Source organism: Taudactylus pleione, unplaced genomic scaffold, assembly GCF_031769625.1.
Source record: "Taudactylus pleione unplaced genomic scaffold, aTauple2 ptg000442l, whole genome shotgun sequence".
Lineage (NCBI taxonomy): Eukaryota > Metazoa > Chordata > Amphibia > Anura > Myobatrachidae > Taudactylus > Taudactylus pleione.
The window spans coordinates 6,388,415-6,410,349 of NW_028284844.1; the positions used below are offsets into that span (position 1 = coordinate 6,388,415).

The 21,935-nt window shown below is 46.4% G+C and overlaps 1 protein-coding gene across 1 annotated transcript in view; it reads right to left on the bottom strand.

Annotated features, from left to right (window-relative positions):
* Window positions 1-356: 356 nt before the first annotated feature.
* MYSM1 (Myb like, SWIRM and MPN domains 1) overlaps window positions 357-21,935 on the bottom strand; it is a 54,074-nt gene continuing 32,495 nt past the window's right edge. The window contains exons 12-20 of the mRNA XM_088447876.1: window positions 21,175-21,257; window positions 13,376-13,430; window positions 13,194-13,244; window positions 13,034-13,108; window positions 12,546-12,734; window positions 11,661-11,793; window positions 10,174-10,279; window positions 9,506-9,563; window positions 357-1,566 (exon numbers count right to left, since the gene is read on the bottom strand). Coding sequence (XP_088304002.1) covers window positions 1,366-1,566; window positions 9,506-9,563; window positions 10,174-10,279; window positions 11,661-11,793; window positions 12,546-12,734; window positions 13,034-13,108; window positions 13,194-13,244; window positions 13,376-13,430; window positions 21,175-21,257 — 951 coding nt within the window. The 3' untranslated portion in view covers window positions 357-1,365. The remainder of the gene's footprint in view (window positions 1,567-9,505; window positions 9,564-10,173; window positions 10,280-11,660; window positions 11,794-12,545; window positions 12,735-13,033; window positions 13,109-13,193; window positions 13,245-13,375; window positions 13,431-21,174; window positions 21,258-21,935) is intronic.

The window sequence follows — 21,935 nt, forward strand, 5'->3', positions numbered from 1 at the left end:
CTGGGTTGGATTGCCGGGTCACTCGCCCCGGCAATCCAACTCTCTCCCCTTTTACACCAGGGAGCAGCCCGGGTTAACCCTTCAAAAACCCGGGTTTTAGCTCTGGTGTAAAAGGGGTATAACTTGTGGGTTTTAGGCATCAATAGACAGATTATACGACTCATTCTGTCACTAGGGGGTGCTGTATGAAGGGCCACTGATCACCCATTCCAGTATGCTGTGTTCAGAATGTATGTATTTAAAATCATTAAATCAAATGTACCTGGTGCAGATTAGCAAAGATTCCTAATACTCTGTTAGTACGCCTGCTTGGTTTGTAAATAATATAGCATCTGACAAAGTATTAAATTGTCTTTATGACTTCTATTTAGCATTGCGGATGAGCTGAGATATCATACAATATGTACAGCAGGCACAGGCGGGGAGGGGGAGATCGGTATCACAGCAGGCACAAGGGGAAGATGTCAGCTCAGACACTAATAACGTCTTTTATGGAAATACTCCACCTTCAATTGACGCATCTTCCAGTCGCGTTTCTGTAGCACCAGGGTGATGCCATTTGCAAACACTAAAAACCCACTTGACAATCGGAGACAGATTCATTTCTGGCTGTAATTAAACATCGATTGACAGCACTTGTTTTTTACTAGAGGTTTTCCAGCAATTATGACCGATGCTGATTAAATTATTTACCACGGTGTCCTCAATCAATGGCATCACACACCCAGCTCCAAACAGATTGTGCTCTTTACATTCTTTCAATTAGTTTATCTAGTAGCTAATTTACCTATTGATTAGCTTAACCCATTCCCTGCCAGCAGGTGAATGTGCTGTCAATATTAGATAAAACTCACTTATTAGACAAAACATTTTGGCAGAAGCATCCAGCGTTTGGTCTCAGTCATGCTAAACGCCATCTTGTTATGTGAACAGGTTCGGTGTTTAATTATTCCCAATAATGCAGACTAGATCGCCATACGGGAAGCAGCCATCTCTTACTATGCCAACAGCTTGTGTCCTGCTATACCGATGGCTGGCGGGAGCCATCTTTCACTAGTTTGCTTTAAGCATTTCTGCTTCTGAGAACGGGAAGACTATCGTTAATTATATTAGTAGTTTACTGGGAATCTCGCACAATTGACAATAATAAGCTCGTTCAATCAGAAACACCAAATCTTCTATAAAAAACAGAGCAGCAGTCAGTATACCTATAATGAGAAAGATTGATCTGAAGTGTTAATTAACTTTCGTGCAGTGTTGCACAATGTTCCCCAGTTTCCGGGCTGGCGGGCGCTCGGTGATGGCCCACAGTTGGGGTATTATTATCCTACCAGTGTTCACCTGGAGATGACGTAAATGAAAGGTTTAATCTCCAGCTGTGTCCGTTGTTGATGCCGAGGGGCAATGGTCTATATCGGAAGGGGCCGGCGCGGCCTCCCCCACCTCATCTAGGTCCTTAAAACTTGTGTAGCTGGTAATGAAATAATCTTCGATCCGGCTAAGAAATTCGTCGGCGTACATTGAGCAGGTGGCGTTCACCAGCGTCCTCCTCAAACACGACAGGAGCTGTAACGCAAATCGTACAACGAGTTAATCTTATACAGAGCGCAGTCTGTAAAGTAGAAACGAACAGCATGATAAAGTGTCATTTATTATAAATGGTCTATAATATATAGGAAACCTGTCGCAGAATAGGGACAAAGGAAGCAACAGTTGTAAAACTGTATACCGGGGTGTTTTATTTATATTATTACCTTTTGAGATTAAAGTGACCTTAACTCTGCTTAACTGAAACCTTAGTATTGATTTGTACATAACCAGGTGGCTGCTGGGTAAATATGTGAGATGATGGGGTGGGGGTTTAATACTGTATCCAGTCTGAATGTCGACAGTCAGAATGTCAACATAAATACAAGTTCGACAAGAAAAATGTTGTCATTTAACGCGTCGACACCAGTATGTCAACAACACATTTTTGTGGTGGGGTTAGGCTAAAATAAGTAAAAAAAAAAAAAAACTGTGACGTTCTGGTGTTGACGTTAAATGTCAGCATTATAAACATCTCTGAATGTCGACGATTTGCCCGTCAATCCAATGCTCATATTGACATTCTGACTGTCAACCTTTACACTCGGTGAATACGGTCCATGATGATGATGCCGCATTTGCTACCTGTAAAAACCGGGTTCCGGACTACTGATAAGACAGTAAAAAAAAAAAAAAAAACGACAATATTTAGATAGACACCAGATGTTAGACAGGGAATAGGTCGACTGGGACACAGTAAAGTTAGACATGTAAGAAGGTCGACTGGGTCAAAAGGTCGACACAAAATGGCCCTTTTTACTGTCTGTTAATCCACACCTGTAAAAACCTGAAGAAATACCGCCGGCCGCATGGCAGGTGGTTCGATTCCCGGCAGCGGCAGGCCGACATCAGCAGAGTTCCGAGCGCTGGAAATCCCGATCGTGGTTAGGTAAGTATCTCCTAACCTAACCCTCCTTAGGGGTGCCTAACCCTAACTTCCCCCCCCAAGTGCCTAAACCTAACCACCCCCTTCCCCGCTGCCTAAACCTAAGTCCCCTGGGGGGGTGCCTAACCCTAAGTCCCCCCCGGGGGTGCCTACGATCGGGATGCCGGGCGCCGGTCTCCCGGCGTCGGGGAAATGTGGGCTTCTACATCTAGACGCCCGGCATTTCACCCTTGCCGGGATATGACAGTCGGGAAGCCGGCTGCCAGTATTTAGGCAGTCGGCTTTCCGATTGCTTCCCCCTGTAAGAGAGTAAATGGATTTATCACAAGCTTCTATAAGTTTATCTGTAGTCTCCTTCGAGGAGGTTGCAGTATGAATGGGTAATGTCGCATTTTTAACCAGACGTATTACATGAGAATCCACCGCTGGGGGAACTTCCCATTTAGTGCAATCAGTGGCTGGAAGAGGGTAAAAGGTACTGAACGTTTTGGAATTTGAAACCTTTTACCAGGCATATTCCATGCTTCAACAAGAATTGAGCAGTGTTCGTGATTCTCCTACCTGTACGGCACACATCGGCCAGTGGTCCGCTATCAGCTCACCTGACGAATCAGCGGCGGCCAGCGCTCCGGCTATTAGACTGGATTTAATGCGGCACCGTGCTATTGGCTTCTCCCGCTTGTCAGCTACCCTCTGCGGATGGCGAGTCAGGCTGGACCCGATACTAAGCTACCTTGATTTGGCTTAGGGGGACATCCCTTATGAGCCGTCAGACTTTGGACACTTAATAGGATATGCTTGTCCTATACAGTTTATACCCGGAGGTAATATACTGACTGTTTCTCTTCGTGTGCACATGAGAAAAGTCCGGATTACAAGACTGTCATTTAAATTGCTTAATTGCTGCTAAGTTAGGTTTTGGAATTAATCACTTAGCTACAAGGAATTCATAATTGTTCAAGCTGATATTAATTTCGTATGTAGTCATATGTATTACTGTTTTATATGCATTGTCATTTTTATTGATGTTTCTATGGTATACCTAGATTATTACTTCATTTTTAGAGTGAAGGATTCTATTTACACTGATTTTAGTGTTTATTTGAATTTAATAAAGAAATAAGAGCATTAGCTTTACATTTATATATAATGTGATATTTATGGTGTCATTATAAAATAAATGTTATTCATTGAACCGACACTCCAGCGCAGAATTTTGTTTTTTCTTGTTATGTCTATTTTATATTATTCTGCTGCAGGTGTGTAGATCAGAGTTTCTCAGACTCGGTCCTCAGGACCCCACACAGTTCACATTTTGCAGGTCACCCAGCAGGTGCACAGGTGTAATAATTACTCGCTGACACATTTTAAAAGGTCCACAGGTGGAGCGAATTATTTCACTTGATTCAGTGTGGAGACCTGGAAAACATGCACTGTTTGGGTCCTGAGGACCGAGTTTGGGAACCTGTGGTGTAGAGTGATTATCAGCAGGTGGTCATTAGGCGCTGTGATCTTTTTTTATTATATTCCATGCTTCACTCATGTGATCAGATATCAGAAATGTGTCCAATTGTGGGAATTCTGGTAAAACTACCTTTTGTCGTTTAAACAGTGCATTCTTTTGCTTAGGAGCGGGTTCATCCTCTTCTATTTGTAAAATGGATTTTACAGCTCTCACAAGAGCAGGTATATTTAATTTAGAGGGTGACTCCTCTTCTCCTGAGACAGAGTCAGAGTGAGAGAGGTCTGCGTCTTCTGCTTCCCCAGATGATATATCAGAATCAGATAACTCAGTGGACTGGGAAGATAACACAGCACGTTTAGTAGGCTGAGTGGGTAAAGGCTTTTCCAGCATTTGCTGAAAAACTGTAGAGGTATTAGCCAAACTCTGTACTGAGGGAGACAATACCCGTGGGGGAGGCAAAGGATTTGCAGGGAGTACCTGCTGTGGCCATCCCACAGGGGGAGCCACCACGGGGACTGCTATGTGGTCCGTAAGTTTTACCACCATCTGTGAAAAAGTCGCCCAGGGTGGGTCTTGAGGGAGAGACGCCTGGGGCTGTGTAATAGTGCAAAGACCATCCTGAATGAGGTCCTTACAGGGCAACAGAGTAGGTGCAGCAGCCTCAGGCTGCTGTTTGTCATTCTTTCCTCTGCCAGACATAGCCACAAGAATAATAGTATACACTGTATGATACAGTGCAGTGAACACCCTGCATTATGTGTAATATGGCACAATGTAGTGTGCAACCGCGCTATATATGGCACAATGTAGTGTGCGACCGCGCTATATTATTCTATTTTGCCTAAGAACACAGCCATGAATAAAGAATGGTACCAAAACATCCTCCAAGAGCAACTCATCCCATCCATCCAAGAACAGTTTGGTGATGAACAATGCCTTTTCCAGCATGATGGAGCACCTTGCTATAAGGCAGAAGTGATAACTAAGTGGCTCGGGGAACAAAACATCGAAATTTTGGGGCCATGGCCATGGACCTAAATCCCATTGAGAACTTGTGGTCAATCCTCAAGAGGCGGATGGACAAACAAAAACCCACAAGTTCTGACAAACTCCAAGCATTGATTAGGCAAGAATGGGCGGCCATCAGTCAGTATGTGGCCCAGAAGTTGAGTGACAGCATGCCAGGGCGAATTGCAGAGGTCTTGAAAAAGAAGGGTCAGCACTGCAAATATTGACTCTTTGCATAAACTTAATGTAATTGTCAATAAAAGCCTTCAACACTTATGAAATGCGTGTAATGTTACTTCAGTATACCATAGTAACATCCGACACTTATGTAATGCAGTAATGTTACTTCAGTATACCATAGTAACATCCGACACTTATGTAATGCAGTAATGTTACTTCAGTATACCATAGTAACATCCGACACTTATGTAATGCAGTAATGTTACCTCAGTATATCATAGTAACATCTGACACTTATGTAATGCTGTAATGTTACCTCAGTATATCATAGTAACATCTGACACTTATGTAATGCTGTAATGTTACCTCAGTATATCATAGTAACATCTGACACTTATGTAATGCAGTAATGTTACCTCAGTATATCATAGTAACATCTGACACTTATGTAATGCTGCAATGTTACCTCAGTATATCATAGTAACATCTGACACTTATGTAATGCTGTAATGTTACCTCAGTATACCATAGTAACATCTGACACTTATGTAATGCTGTAATGCTACCTCAGTATACCATAGTAACATCTGACACTTATGAAATGCTTGTAATGTTACCTCAGTATACCATAGTAACATCTGACACTTATGTAATGCTGTAATGTTACCTCAGTATACCATAGTAACATCTGACACTTATGTAATGCTGTAATGTTACCTCAGTATATCATAGTAACATCTGACACTTATGTAATGCTGCAATGTTACCTCAGTATATCATAGTAACATCTGACACTTATGTAATGCTGTAATGTTACCTCAGTATACCATAGTAACATCTGACACTTATGTAATGCTGTAATGCTACCTCAGTATACCATAGTAACATCTGACACTTATGTAATGCTTGTAATGTTACCTCAGTATACCATAGTAACATCTGACACTTATGTAATGCTGTAATGTTACCTCAGTATACCATAGTAACATCTGACACTTATGTAATGCTGTAATGCTACCTCAGTATACCATAGTAACATCTGACACTTATGAAATGCTTGTAATGTTACCTCAGTATACCATAGTAACATCTGACACTTATGTAATGCTGTAATGTTACCTCAGTATACCATAGTAACATCTGACACTTATGTAATGCGTGTAATGTTACTTCAGTATACCATAGTAACATCTGACACTTATGAAATACGTGTAATGTTACTTCAGTATACCATAGTAACATCTGACACTTATGTAATGCTGTAATGTTACCTCAGTATATCATAGTAACATCTGACACTTATGTAATGCTGTAATGTTACTTCAGTATACCATAGTAACCTCTGACACTTATGTAATGCTGTAATGTTACCTCAGTATATCATAGTAACATCTGACACTTATGTAATGCTGTAATGTTACCTCAGTATACCATAGTAACATCTGACACTTATGTAATGCTGTAATGTTACCTCAGTATACCATAGTAACATCTGACACTTATGTAATGCGTGTAATGTTACTTCAGTATACCATAGTAACATCTGACACTTATGAAATACGTGTAATGTTACTTCAGTATACCATAGTAACATCTGACACTTATGTAATGCTGTAATGTTACCTCAGTATATCATAGTAACATCTGACACTTATGTAATGCTGTAATGTTACCTCAGTATATCATAGTAACATCTGACACTTATGTAATGCTGTAATGTTACCTCAGTATACCATAGTAACATCTGACACTTATGTAATGCTGTAATGTTACCTCAGTATACCATAGTAACATCTGACACTTATGTAATGCTGTAATGTTACCTCAGTATATCATAGTAACATCTGACACTTATGTAATGCTGTAATGTTACCTCAGTATATCATAGTAACATCTGACACTTATGTAATGCTGCAATGTTACCTCAGTATACCATAGTAACATCTGACACTTATGTAATGCTGTAATGTTACCTCAGTATACCATAGTAACATCTTACACTTATGTAATGCTGTAATGTTACCTCAGTATACCATAGTAACATCTGACACTTATGTAATGCTGTAATGTTACCTCAGTATATCATAGTAACATCTGACACTTATGTAATGCTGTAATGTTACCTCAGTATACCATAGTAACGTCTGACACTTATGTAATGCTGTAATGTTACTTCAGTATACCATAGTAACCTCTGACACTTATGTAATGCTGTAATGTTACCTCAGTATATCATAGTAACATCTGACACTTATGTAATGCTGTAATGTTACCTCAGTATACCATAGTAACATCTGACACTTATGTAATGCTGTAATGTTACCTCAGTATATCATAGTAACATCTGACAAAAAGGTCTAAAAACACTGAAGCAGCAAACTTTGTGAAAACCAAGACTTGTGTCACTCTCATATCTTTTGGCCACGGCTATACATGTTTGCAATGGGCACCAAAATCAACTACATAGACCGTAGTGGCTGGTAGGATATAGCGCTGTATAACCTGGCCCGTGGGAGAGGTATACAGGGAGACTGGGCCCAGCGTTTCCCAGAGACCTGCTTGCATAAAATGGCTGCGGCGCTCCTGTGAGGGGGCGGAGGGTGAGGGAGGAGCAGCTCAGGGAACTCCAAGACCGCAGCAGAAAGGCGCCCTGAGCTGGGGGAGGAGCTGCAGGGAGAGCGCCTTATCCCTTGGCTGACTTTAACCATGGGGTCCCCTGGCCTTTATAATATTCCTCTGCGCCAGTATAGTTATGCCCCGGTGGTCTAGTGGAGTCGTGGGCGAACTAGTGTCCACATCAGCGCCTCCAGTCTGTCTCCTGAGAACGGAGGCAAGACTGCACCAAGACGCAGGTCCCCGCGAACGGGGTTCCGCCTGACCTGTCCCCTGGATTCCGGGCTGCAGTCAGGGGTCCGGGGAGCCTGCTAGCTAGTCCCCCTTGGAGCCCCGCCAGGAGTACCTAGCACAGGCTTGGTGTCACGCGCTGTGGAGGGGTGATGGGGTGGAAGCACAGATATCCGGAGGACAGTCTGGTGCTGCTCACCCATTATGGTAAAAGAAAGTGAAATCATAAAATTAAAGCTTGGGCTGCTTAATGCAGCCCCGTTATAATGGTGGTCCAGCTCCTGCCGGACACCAACGAAACTGAAGTGCCGACAGGCTGTGGGCGGGATATAGGGGGAAGGACCGGAACATCTTCAAAGAGAGAGTTAACAAAGGTAAGTTTTACCATAACTCTCCTTGTTATAATACATAAAAGAAAACCTTTGAATCCTGGCAATATGATATAGAGCTCTCTAAAGGTGCCACTCCATTAACAGACATAGAAATGACAGCACTATTACGACATTGTAATCGTGCTGTCGATTCTAGGTCTGTGATGTGCTTACACTGAACGTTCAGTCGTTCAGTGTTAGGGACATCCATCATCCCCGTACATGCTGAACCTGACGTGATCGTCAGGTTAACCAGCATATATGGGCGATGATAGATGTCGGAAATGAGCAGCGGGCACGCGCATCGCTGGTCGTTTCCGACCTAAATGTGCCCGATACATGTGCGTTTTGCAAGCGATTGCACGATAACGACGTAGTTATCGTGCAATCGCCTGCTAATATCGCTAAATGGATACCCCCCTTAAGACATCGTACTAAAGCTATGGTCCAAAAAGGCTTGAATTCATTTTTCTTAATCTAATCGCAGCAGCACAGTGACCTGTCCACTTGTGTTATTGTTATTTAGGACAGTGCTGCATGTGACAGGAGCAGTGTAATGATATGAGGGGGGGAATGGAGGCAGCAGGAGGCCACAGGCTTAGAGTTATACAGGGGAAGGAGCGGGGTCCCCCAGCAGCACAGAATATATCAGGAGATTAGTGATGTGTTAGTTAGGACATGGCAGCATGTGACAGGAGCAGTGTAATGATATGAGGGGGGGAATGGAGGCAGCAGGAAGCCACAGACAGAGTTATATAGTGGAAGGAGCAGGATCCCCAGCAGCACAGAGTATATCAGGAGATTAGTGATGTGTTAGTTAGGACAGGGCTGCATGTGACAGGGGCAGTGTCATGATATGAGGAGGGGAATGGGGGCAGCAGGAAGCCACAGACAGAGTTATATAGTGGAAGGAGCAGGATCCCCCAGCAGCACAGAGTATATCAGATGTTTACTCAATACTCATCTGGGATTACTATACTATAAGGATGCAGAGTTTGCCTGGCAATGATCACTGTAAATACCAACATTATCTCTGCAGGGAGAATCATTACTCCAATGTATCAGTCACTACTAACAGATGCTTTTCCATGTAGGGTCTAATGAAGCATCATGTTAAACTCTAGAAGGGATAACCATGTCACACACACACAGGATAAAACCCACCTTCTGTAAACACGTGAGGTCGCAGTCTTGTCTGAACCTTCTGTCCATAGGAACGCTGCTGCTCGGAACACAAAGAAGACATAACTCACATCTCTGTCCAGGGAATAGAATCAATCAGCATTTACCTGGCCTGGCTGCTTCAATCACTTCTAATAGCTGCTTAAGCAGATGAACCAGCTGCCGACACGGGAGACGCAGAGTCTTCTCATTTCATCCAATATCCCATTAAAACCCAAACGCTTAAACATTGATTTACACCAGACAATCAATTTACTATTTTCACTTGCTAAGTCAACGTGTAAAAGGAAAAATAATTAGCCTGAAAACTGGCTGAGGATTTACAAAGGGGTTGGCGAACTGTACGAGCAGAGATGGAAAAGACTATACAATTTTACTCTATATTCTAATTAAAAGTATTTATTCAGAATCTAAATATGTCCTTTTTATAGCTAAAAACATTTTTATTAGATGCAGTCTTAAAAAATGTTTTCATACAGTAGTTTTTTTTTTTTTTTTTTTCAGACTAAAGAACTTATTTTTAAATATTAAGTGGACTTAACAATACCAAAAACATAACGTGTATTCAGTGTTCGTACTAAGGTAAGAAAAGAACGTGACAGTTCCCATTCACAGAACGCCCTATTCCTACAGCCACACTGATCTCATACCTGTGGGACTGCCGGTACTTCTCAATTATCCATCTAGTCTTCTCAAACACAATTTCCCAGTGCGGCTCTCCTGACATGGGCTCCACATCAAACCGGTATGGTATTCCTGGGAGACAGAAGATGGATATTACTGAGAATGGACGTGTTGTCGCTTCAGCTGATCGTGACGTCTATTGCTCACAGTGCCTGCTGTAGACCCATCTCTGTCACTCCTGTTCGTCTACCTCTCCCTTAAAGAATCTAAGCTCTTTCGAGCAGGGCCCTCTACCCTCTTGTGCTTCTCCCTACTGTAATTTAATTTATCTCTTACTCCCCACTATAGCAACTAACACCCGGCTACTTATGTGGGCGTAAAGGTCGCTAATATAGCAATGTTTATTTTACATGTCCATGTCCTGCTTTGTATTATATTGTAAGTCACTGGTTACTTATTTGTTCATGTACTATGTAAGGCGCTGCGGAACACTTGTGGCGCCATATAAATAAATGCTAATAATCATAATAGACACAGGGGCGCTGAGGAGGAGGGTCGGGTACAAATTCTCCAGACCTGGGTCCCTGTAGGGGCACGGGAATGTCTTGGCGGTCCTGAGACCTTGAACAATAGATATGACCAGGGGGAGACCTGACAGATGTCCATGGCTCTTGTAGAGACAACTGGACAGTGATCATTCCAAACCAATAAATACAGGGAGAAATCATTAAAAGGGATCTGCACCCAAAATTAGTGTTTTATCACATAACATGTAGGAGGCAGCTATGGATAAAAACATAGGACCTCATTCAGACCCGCTCACAAGCTCCGGAGCTCACTACAAAAGGGGCGGCTGCCGATGGTGATCGACAGCTCGCCCAGTTTTGTAGCCGCAGGGGGGGGGGGTGAATGAGGGCCTTAATGTTTACCACCCACCGTATCCTGTTTCCCCTTCTCCACGGTGTTCCAGTCATGGCTGGCAGTGCTACATTATGGGCAGGAGGTCTGTCTCTCTCATAACAAAATATTAATTTTGGGTGGAGATAATGTTTAACTTGACATTTCATATACTAAATAATGTAATCAGAAAGTTTTATTGAAGATACAGATTTAAAGCACAAAGAATTTAAAGAGAATTAAAACAAAGACAAAACAGTTTACACTGTAATAAGCAAAACAATTCGGATAAACATAAAAAAAATTGTGGTTGTCTATGGTAAGACCGGTAAGTAGAATAAAATTGGTGTAGGAGAGGCCTTATGCGTCCAGAAAGAGGGTACATGGTTTTTTTAAGGGGGAGGGGTGTATAGATGTGGAAGTGGGATGGGAAAGTCATATTCTAAATAATAACTACCAGGCAACGACCTATAAATTAAAGCATAAAGAATATTTTGTTTCCATCCAAATCTCCTTTTAAATATTCAGTTTCATTTACCAATGAAATCGGAGCAATGATCACTGTGAATATATTTTGTGCAAATGTCGGCGGCCTGGGCGAGAGCGTCGTACTTACTGTAGGCACCATCTTCGCTTAGGTCGTCGCTAATGACCAGACAGGACAGCTGGGACTGGGGGAGGGGGTTGTTGCGATTGTACGGACTTATGATCATCCCCAAAAACTTGGCTCCACCCCGGGAAAAATAACTCTGGATAAGTATGAAAAAGATTTTGACATATTAATTAGCCAAAACATTCATCAGCTTTATTAGAATACTTTAGACCAGAGGTTCCCAAACTCCGCCATTACAATCCACGTTTTAAGGATAGCTATGCTTCAGCACAGTAGACTTAGGGGGTCATTCATACCCGCTCGCGAGCGCAGGACGCTCGCAAGCAGGTCAATGTTCCCCCACTTCGCATGCGCACGACGGAAGGAGTTCCGTCGTGCGCATGCGCGAGACCCGGCGAGCGACGGGCTCTCCATCGCTCCGGGTCTCGCACCAAAGGGGGCGTGCTGACGATGTTGATTGACAGCACGCCCCCTTTGGTGGGCGTGCCTGCCAGACGGAGGCGTTCCCATGGGATAGAGCCAAAATCACTCCAGGGCTTGCGGCAGCGAGACCCTACCGCAGGGTCTCCGTCGCAAGCCCGATGGTCGCGATGGTCAAGACCATCACGACCATCATCATGGACGCTCGCATATGCTGTGGGTTGGTCACCCACAGCTATGCGAGCGGCCAGGAGGCCGCTCCATTTTCATGGAGGAGTGCACTGATTCAGAGCGAGCGCTCTGGTCAGAGCGTTCGGCTCTGAATCAGGCCCTTAATTAGTACCTCGGTCAATTTGCTTTAACAATATGGACTGAAGCATGGATATCCTTAAAACCTGGATTGTAATGACAGAGTTTGGGACAACTCCGACTACTGAGAAAATAAATACAATGCAATGGGTATCAGACCTGGTACTTGGCCTGAGTGTCGATGTCTCGGATGGAAGGGTTGGGGTCGAACGCTGGATGGGAGTGGTACCACCCGATGACCCTGTAGCCCCGCAGGGATAGGGCCTCCGATGCCTGGGTCTGGGACACTGGATCCATCTCGCACTGCAGCCCGGTACTGAGGCTGTTGCACGGCTCTGCGGTCCAGATCTGTAAGGAGAATACGCAGGTGGAAAGATCCTTTAACCAGGGGTATTCAACTTGCCGCCCTACAGCTGCTGTGGAACTACACATCCCAGCATGCTCTGTCACAGTTTTACTCAAAGACGATCCTAAGGGGCGACTTTCAACAAAGAGATGGGACACTAAAATGCTACATAGGATAAAAATAAACCTACGGTTACATCATGATAATTATTCCATGGAGCAGTACACGGGAAGAGGTTAATTGCTATTGAAATGCTGTCTTATAGGTTTAGTTAAAAAAAAAAAAAGAGAGATAAACTAACTTCAATAGTACGTTCAGCTTCAGAATAACTTCCACCTAATAAGCCGATGACCTCCGCCATGGAGACATGAGCATGCTGTAAATAGGAAAAAAATAAATATATGAATAGATTTGACCTTTGCGCAGTTACTGGATCATTTATTACACGATGGGATGCTCACCAGATCTAATACCAACATGGCTTCCGCTGATACTTTCACTCGGAATGGAGCCTAAAATATAATAAATATTATCTTATAAAGACAGACGCCATAGAAGATTCCTCTGTTAGACAAGCACTTCTTTTGGGAGACAAGAAAAGTAACTAGTTTTCATTATACTGGGCCAAAAATATGTTTAATACCTGTTTCTCTTCTGTAAAGTCAGAGCAGTGGATCAGCTGGAAGGGGTCGAAAGAACTGAGAAATACAGTATTACTGTTAATAGCAAGTAATTCATACACTGACTCAACCTTGTGCGTTTTCGCATCATATGTTAGAAGTCCTTTTAGAGTACTTTACAGAATATTATATATACATATACACACACAGAGTCAGGTGCATAAATATTGGACATTGACAAAATTTTCATATTTTGGCCTCTATTCACCACCACAATATGCTCATATTCAGTCAAATGTTTCAGAACTCATTGGACAGCGCTTCACAGTGCAGATGGACAATGACCAGAAGCATACTGCAAAAGCAACCAAAGAGTTTTTTAAGGCTACAAAGTGGAATGTTATGCAATGGCCAAGTCAATCCCCTGACCTGAATCCGATTGAGCATGCATTTCACTTGATGAAGACAAAACTGAAGGGAAAATGCCCCAAGAACAAGCCGGAACTGAAGACATTTGCAGTAGAGGCCTGGCAGAGCATCACCCGGGATGAAACCCAGCGTCTGGTGATGTCTATGCATTCCAGACTTCAGGCTGTAATTGCCTGCAAAGGATTTGCAACAAAGTATTAAAAAGTGAAAGTTAGATTTAGGATTGTTTAGTTTGTCCCATTACTTTTGGCCCCTTAAAAAGTGGGAGGCACATATAGAAACCGTTGTAATTCCTACACCATTCACCTGATTTGGATGTACTTACCCTCAAATTAAATCTGAAAGACTGCAGTTAAAGCACATCTTGTTTGTTTCATTTCAAAGCCATTGTGGTGGTTAATACAGGCCAAAAATATGAGATATGGTAAGAACTTACCCTTGTTATCTCTATTTCTACGAAGTCCATAGGGTTCCACAGGATACCTTGGGGTATAGGTGTGACGTCAGTCGCAGGGCACCAAAGAGTTAAGCTTTCAGCCTCCCAGGATGCACTAGGTCCCCCTCCTATACCCCGCCCCCGGGCCAAGGCACCTCAGTTAGTTACCAAGCCATAGGCCGGAGGAGGAGAAGGAAGAGAGAGAACAAAGATCTGGACACATACAAGAATCACATTCTCACCAGAGGGAGACGGAAAACCGGTGACCAGAGCAAAGCCCATCTGCAGCACAGGTGCGACAGGGCGGGAGTCCTGTGGAACCCTATGGACTTCGTAGAAATAGAGATAACAAGGGTAAGTTCTTACCATATCTCATATTTTCTACTTCAGGGTCCATAGGGTATCCACAGGATACCTTGGGGATGTCCCAAAGCAGTATCCTTTAAGGGTGGGGACGCTCCTGTGCAGAAAGGAGAATCCGCCGCCCGAAGGAAGCATCCTGAGAGGCGAAGGTGTCAAACCTGTAATACCTCACGAAGGTATGGACAGAAGACCACGTAGCAGCCTTGCAGATCTGAACTGCCGAGGCACCACGTCGAGCTGCCCACGAAGGACCCACAGACCTAGTGGAATGAGCCTTCAGAGAAGGAGGGACCGGTAGGCCTTCATGAAGATAAGCTTCAGAAATAGCCATACGGATCCAGGCTGCCAAAGTTTGCTTTGAAGCAGGCCAACCCTTTTTACGGAAGCCATAGAGGACAAACAAAGCGTCCGACTTCCTAAACGAAGAAGTGCGGTCAACATAAGTCCTTAAGGCCCGCACAACATCCAAAGAGGCCTCACCCACGGAAAGACCCGGTGAGTTAAAGGCCGGAACAACTATTTCCTCGTTAACATGAAACTGGGAAACAACTTTGGGAAGAAACTCGGGCCGAGTGCGGAGCACTGCCCTGTTCCCATAAAAAACCAAGAAAGGGGGTCTACAAGAAAGAGCCCCTAACTCAGAAACACGTCTGGCCGAAGCAATGGCCAGAAGGAAAACAGTCTTAGCTGTTAGCCATTTAAGATCCACTGAGCCCAGTGGTTCAAACGGTGGTCCTTGGAGAGCCCTCAGGACCACAGCCAAATCCCAAGGCGCCACAGGTGGAACAAAGGGCGGCTGAATGCGGAGAACACCCTGCATAAAGGTGCGCACATCCGGGATTGTAGCAATCCTACGGTGAAACCAGACAGATAGGGCCGAAACCTGTACCTTCAAAGAAGCAAGGCGAAGCCCATGATCTAGTCCCGCTTGCAGGAAGGCGAGAATCCGAGACAGACGAAACTCCCGCGGTGCATAACCTCTCGGTCGACACCACTGGAAGAACGTATGCCACACGCGATGGTATATCCTCGCGGAAGACGGTTTCCGAGCTCGTAACATGGTACGCACCACAGAGCTGGAAAACCCCCGGGACCTCAGCATGGCCGTCTCAACAGCCACGCCGTCAAAGACAGCCGAGTCAGGTCCGGGTGAAGGCAAGGACCCTGAGACAGAAGGTCCGGTCGTAGCGGCAACCGCAGAGGAATGTCCACGGACAGACCCTGAAGGTCTGAGAACCAGTGCCGTCTGGGCCACGCGGGAGCTATCAACAGGAGCGTCCCTCCTTCCTGATTGAATTTCCGGATTACCCGTGGAAGAAGGGAGACCGGAGGGAACAGGTATGCGAACCGGAACGTCCACCGGACGGACAGAGCATCCACCAGAGACGCCCCTTCGTCTCTTGTGCGAGACCCGTACACCGGCAACTTGTTGTTGTGCCGGGACGCCATGAGGTCGATTTCTGGAAGACCCCACCTGTCCACCAGTAGCTGAAAAACGTCCGGGTGCAGGGACCATTCCCCCGGATGAACGTCCTGGCGACTTAGAAAGTCCGCCTCCCAATTTAGCACTCCCGGGATGAAGACCGCTGATATGGCCGGAAGATTGCGCTCCGCCCAAACCAGGATCCGAGAGACCTCTACGAGAGCCGCCTGCCTTGCCTGTTTATGTAGGCCACGGTGGTAGCGTTGTCCGACTGGACCTGCACCGGGCGACCCTGGAGAAACCGCTGTGCCTGCTGGAGAGCATTGAAGACCGCACAGAGTTCCAAGATATTTATTGGAAGCTCCGCTTCTGTCGGCGTCCACCTGCCCTGGAACAAGTGTGGACCCGAAACTGCTCCCCAGCCCCGAAGACTGGCGTCCGTTGTCAACAGGACCCAATTTGGAACCCAGAACGGACGTCCCTTGTTGAGGTGGGTCGTCTGTAACCACCACGCAAGGGACAGGCGAACCTCCTGGGTGAGCACAATCGTCTGGGACTTCAAAGACTGAGTCAGCCCGTTCCACTTGGACAGGATCAGGTGCTGCAGAGGTCTGGAGTGAAACTGGGCGTATTCCACCATGTCGAACACCGACACCATGGAGCCCAGTAACCTCATCGCCGAGTGTAAGGACACCCGGCGGTTGTGCAGGCAACTGCGCACCCTTGACTGTAAAGCAGAGATCTTGTCCTCCGTCACGAAGATCCTTTGCTGTCCCGAGTCCAATAAGGCTCCAAGATGCAGAATCCTCCGAGACGGGATTAGAGTGGACTTCTGCCAGTTGATTAGCCAGCCGTGCCGTTGCAGCAGTGCAATGGTCAGGTCCAAGTGGCGTAACAGGAGCTCTGGAGATCCTGCCACCAATAACAGGTCGTCCAAATACGGCAACATGCGGACTCCCTGCAGCCGCAGAGAAGCCGCCATGACCGCCATCACCTTGGTGAAAACACGTGGTGCTGTTGCCAGGCCAAAAGGTAACGCCCGAAACTGGAAGTGGTCGCTGCGGATTGCAAACCTGAGGAACTGTTGATGGCGCCAAAGAATAGGGACATGCAGGTAAGCGTCCTGTATGTCCAATGACACCAAGTAGTCCCCAGGTTCCAGCGCCAGAATGATGGACCGTAGGGTCTCCATCCGAAACTTCGGGACCCGCAAAGACTTGTTGAGTGCTTTGAGGTTGAGAATCGGACGATATGACCCATTGGGTTTCTGTACCAAAAATAGATTTGAATAGAAACCCTGGCCCCTCTGGGAGAATGGAACCGCCACTATAACTCCAGCCTGGAGCATAGTGTGCAATACCTTCCGCAGCTCCGTAGCCTTGTTCCGGTCTGATGGGAGACCCGTGGTGAAGAAGCGAGCCAGGGGTCTGTGCCGGAAGGAGAGGGCGTATCCGTGGGAAACCACCTCCAGAACCCAAGTGTCTGTCGTAGTGGTCGACCAACACTGGGCGAACTGTAGCAGGCGGCCTCCCACCCTGGGATCCCCCAAAGGGAGGCCCGGACCGTCAGGCCGCAGGCTTGTCATCTGGCTTGGGGGCCGGACGTCTGGTACTCCATGCCTGCTTCCGGGGCTTGACCGATTTCTTAGGGCCAGCCTGTCGAGGAAACGACTGTGGTTTGGGCCTGCCCTGGGCCCTAGATGACCGAAAGGACGATGGTCCCGAACCAGAAGGAGCAGCGGCCGACGGGAGACAAGCAGATTTGGCTGCCGCCAGCGTGGCCACAATCTTATCCAGATCCGGACCGAAGAGAACTTCTCCGGTAAACGGCAACGCTTCCAGACCTTTCTTGGAATCTGCGTCCGCCTTCCAGGATCGCAGCCACAAGGTGCGACGAGCAGCTACCGCTGCTGAAGAAATTCTAGACACCAGAGTACTAATGTCTAGAGCCGCCTCGTTGATGTAGGTGGCCGAATCACGGAGATTGCCAATCAACTCCGCCTGATCGGCCGGACAGTCGGATTCAAAAGAAGCCTCTAATGAATCCGCCCAGCGCTCCATCGCTCTGGCAACCCAGCAAATGGCCATAGCCGGCCGTGCTGCCCCCCCTGCAAGGGAATAAGCGGACTTCAGGCAGATTTCTACCTTGCGGTCCGTAGCATCCTTAAGGGAGGACATGGATGGCATCGGCAATGTGGCACTACGGACAAGACGGGTCACGTGAGAATCCACCTGTGGAGGGGATTCCCACTTAGCAAAATAATTATCCGCGAACGGATAAGCCACCGCCAGGCGTCTCTGCGGCTGGTATCTTTTGCCAGGTTGTTTCCACGCCTCCTCTAAATGGTCCACCAACTGACCCGAAAGAGGAAAGACTGTGGCATCGCCCTTCACATCTTTGAAAAAGGCATACTTAGATTTAGCCGCTGGGGGAACTTCGTCCTCAATCACCAAGGCTGTGCGGACCGCCCGAATAAGTCCAGGAATATATACTTTGGACTTAGCATCAGCGTCCTTAGTATGGAGAGGTTCCTGATCGTAAGGATCAAGAATCTCCCCATCATCAGACGTCCCTTCGTCATCCTCATAAGGAGCGGACAGAGACACCACCGGCCTTTTATGAGGCCGCATCACAGACTCCCCTTGCAACACATCCGACAAGTGCTGTACAGAACTCGTCAGGGAGTTAACCCACGCTGGCTCCTGAGAACCCGGGAGCGGGGAAATAGGGAGACTGTGGGGTACCACCAATTGTCGTGGGAACCCCTGCATGGGTGACGACACCACAGACTGCTGGGACAAACCCATCGGAGTAAACGCGGGCTGCGGAGCTAACTGGCCCACTAAAGCTGTTAACGCCTGAGCGAAACAAGCCCAGGGTGGCTCCTGTACCGGTGCTGTAACCGTAATAGGCCGCGCCATGGACAAACACTGCCGGCAAAGGCCCTCCGCGCTACCCTCCCCCTCCGCTAACGGTACTTTGCACGTGGTACACTGTAGCCGGAGGGGAAAATCACTTTCAGACATGATGGCACCACGTATGTGACCTCTCTCACCAATTAAGTATTAAATAGGCGAGAGACCACCCTGCAGCACCGCACCGCAAGGGCTTTAGCAGAAGAACAGGGACAGTAATAAAGCTGACAGTTTAGAGAAGAAAAGTTACAGGCAGCAGCGCTAGCACAGTCACATACAATGCAGAGAAATAACAATTCCTGCACTAACAGCGCTGATCACTCAACTACACAGACACAGGGCCTGGTAGGACACAGCGCTGCATACACAGACCTGACCACAGCGGAGGAGAGGTATGCGGGGGGACCCAGACCACGATGCTTCCGTCCAGCGCTTCCAGCAGCGTTCACCATGCGTTCTGGAGAAGATGGCCGCCGAGGAGCAGAGAGGAGGCTGGCCTGGGGGAGGAGCGCTGCCACAGGACCAGTCGGCAGCATGCAGAGAGGGCTGTGTGCAGCGGGGGAGGCGCCGGCTGTGAGACAGGGAAGGCGCGCTCCCCTGGCATGCATTTAACCCCTGGGACGCCGCAGCGCTACCGCTCTGCTGCGGTCCGCTGTCCCAGGGGGTAGTGGAAGCGCAGGTTGGTCGCCTGGCTCCACGCTGCAGCCAGTCCCCAGGGAGCCCCCTGCCTGGGGACTTAGGACCATGTGATCAGCGGGGACCCACCGCGGGACCCCGCTGCTTACCTCTGTCCCCCTTGAATCCGGCCATGGTCCGGAGCATCTGGGGTCACCGCTAGCTGTGACCCCAGACGCCCACCAGCATCCCCGGATCAGTACCGGCGTTCTGGTACCGGCGGGGTGTAGGGAAGACAGCATGGACGTCAGGACTGACTGTCCATGCTGTTCATCCAGATGTGCAGCCACAGCTGCATGAAGAATAAGCTTCAGGGGCTCTTCTAGCCCCCACTCCAACAGGTGCACCCGACTCCGGCCGGGCACCAAACTAAACTGAGGTGCCTTGGCCCGGGGGCGGGGTATAGGAGGGGGACCTAGTGCATCCTGGGAGGCTGAAAGCTTAACTCTTTGGTGCCCTGCGACTGACGTCACACCTATACCCCAAGGTATCCTGTGGATACCCTATGGACCCTGAAGTAGAAATAAGAAAATTCTGTCAATGTCCCAATATTTATGCACCTGACTGTATGAATATATATATATGTATGTGTGTGTATGCGCCATCTATCTAAGGGGTCTATTCATGGAGTAGTGAAAAGCCCTGTTTCAATAAGCACTTCAGAAAACGGTAGAAGACGCTGCCTCGTCGTATTCAGGAAGGGGTATACCATGGAGAAGCATTAAGCTGGGTACATACTGGCTGACATGTTGGGTGAACGTCGGTCAGTGTGTGCCAGCGATATGTCTGAGAAAGACATCGCTCACAGACAAATTGCGTTGGCTGTGCTGTAAAGCTGATGCCCAATATATCTGCAGATATATTAGGGCATCGTGCTTTGTGTACAGGACGGTCAGGCAACCACCCGTAAATTTGCAGCATGGTTCGGCGGTGATCGTGGGCACATGGAAATGCCCGCCCAGTTGTGACGTCAGTCACAGCGGATCGGCCAGCCTGTATGCAGAACATATGTCCTGCACATTCTGCAGATATATCTACCAGGTGTGTACCCACCTTAAGATTTCCCCAGCGATGCCCCTGATTAGTGTTGGTATTGCTTCTATTACAATAGTATGGAGAGCGCGATTCATAGAAGAATTAAAAAACTTCTTGTTTCTATTTCACTTCTCAATTTCAATTCGCCATCTGGAGATGGAGAAATGAGCTGAAGCGTACCTCGCTGGGGGGAGAGGAAGCTCCTGCGCCTTCACCCGTTGTTCTGCCCCTAGTATCCAGTGGCGTGGGTGGATGTTGGAGCACAAGGCACTGCCGGCATTATGCGCAGTGGGAGGAAGACTTACCGAGCTCCCTATAGGATGCTGCCGGTCAAAACATTACTATGTATCGCATCAATATGATGCAATATATATTTTCGTTATGTACATGAATAGAGCCCTTAATATTTACTGTCATAATAGCGGTACAGGTTACAGTCTACATTTTAATTCGTCCAACACTGCAGGGGCCACAATCTTCCTTTAAATAAGAAATATACAGGATTAAACCGAACAGTAAAAGGTTTCATTCTGAACTGTATGCTACCTCTTGGATAATCTTGATCCCTTGGGACACTTTGATGTATTGATCATCTCACGCCTCCTCGCTAGCTCATCTGCCGATAGATGCTGACAGATAGATACATCATGTTAGGGTCTTGATTACCATCCTAATTCGTACACATATATACTAATTGTGCACCGTCATACTTCCACCGAGAGTGTGCAGTGCTATGCAAAACAACTACTAACCATTATATAGCCCATAACCTCATGAGACTCTCAGAGTGTGTTCTAAGGCATGTGAACATAGGTGGGGCCATTAATGTGCCTAGTTATGTATCCATATGCAAAAAAAGGGCAGGACATGGGTCATGTGACTTACAGCCAGGGCGGGACATGGGTCATGTGACTTACAGCCAGGGCGGGACATGGGTCATGTGACTTACATATATTCAAGAGCAATAAGGTTGATTACTGCACCAGTAATAGTATAATATTCACAATTTCTGAAATATAAACCCCATTTTAAACATAATCAATATACTCATTTTATCAATGCCACTAACAACCAAAAACTGAATATTAACAATGTAGAAAGGGAAAGGGTTGTCTTAGGTGGTGCACTGATTTAAAATATAACTTTTATTATTTTATCATAAAAAATGTTTATTGATAAACAGCGAAATATAAGGACACACATATAGAAACATAAATTGGTGAATTGTTAAAAAATAAAGACAATTGTGATTAAAAAAACAAAAAAAGTCTCACTGCTTTTTTGTTATTTAGTCAATAATCAGACTT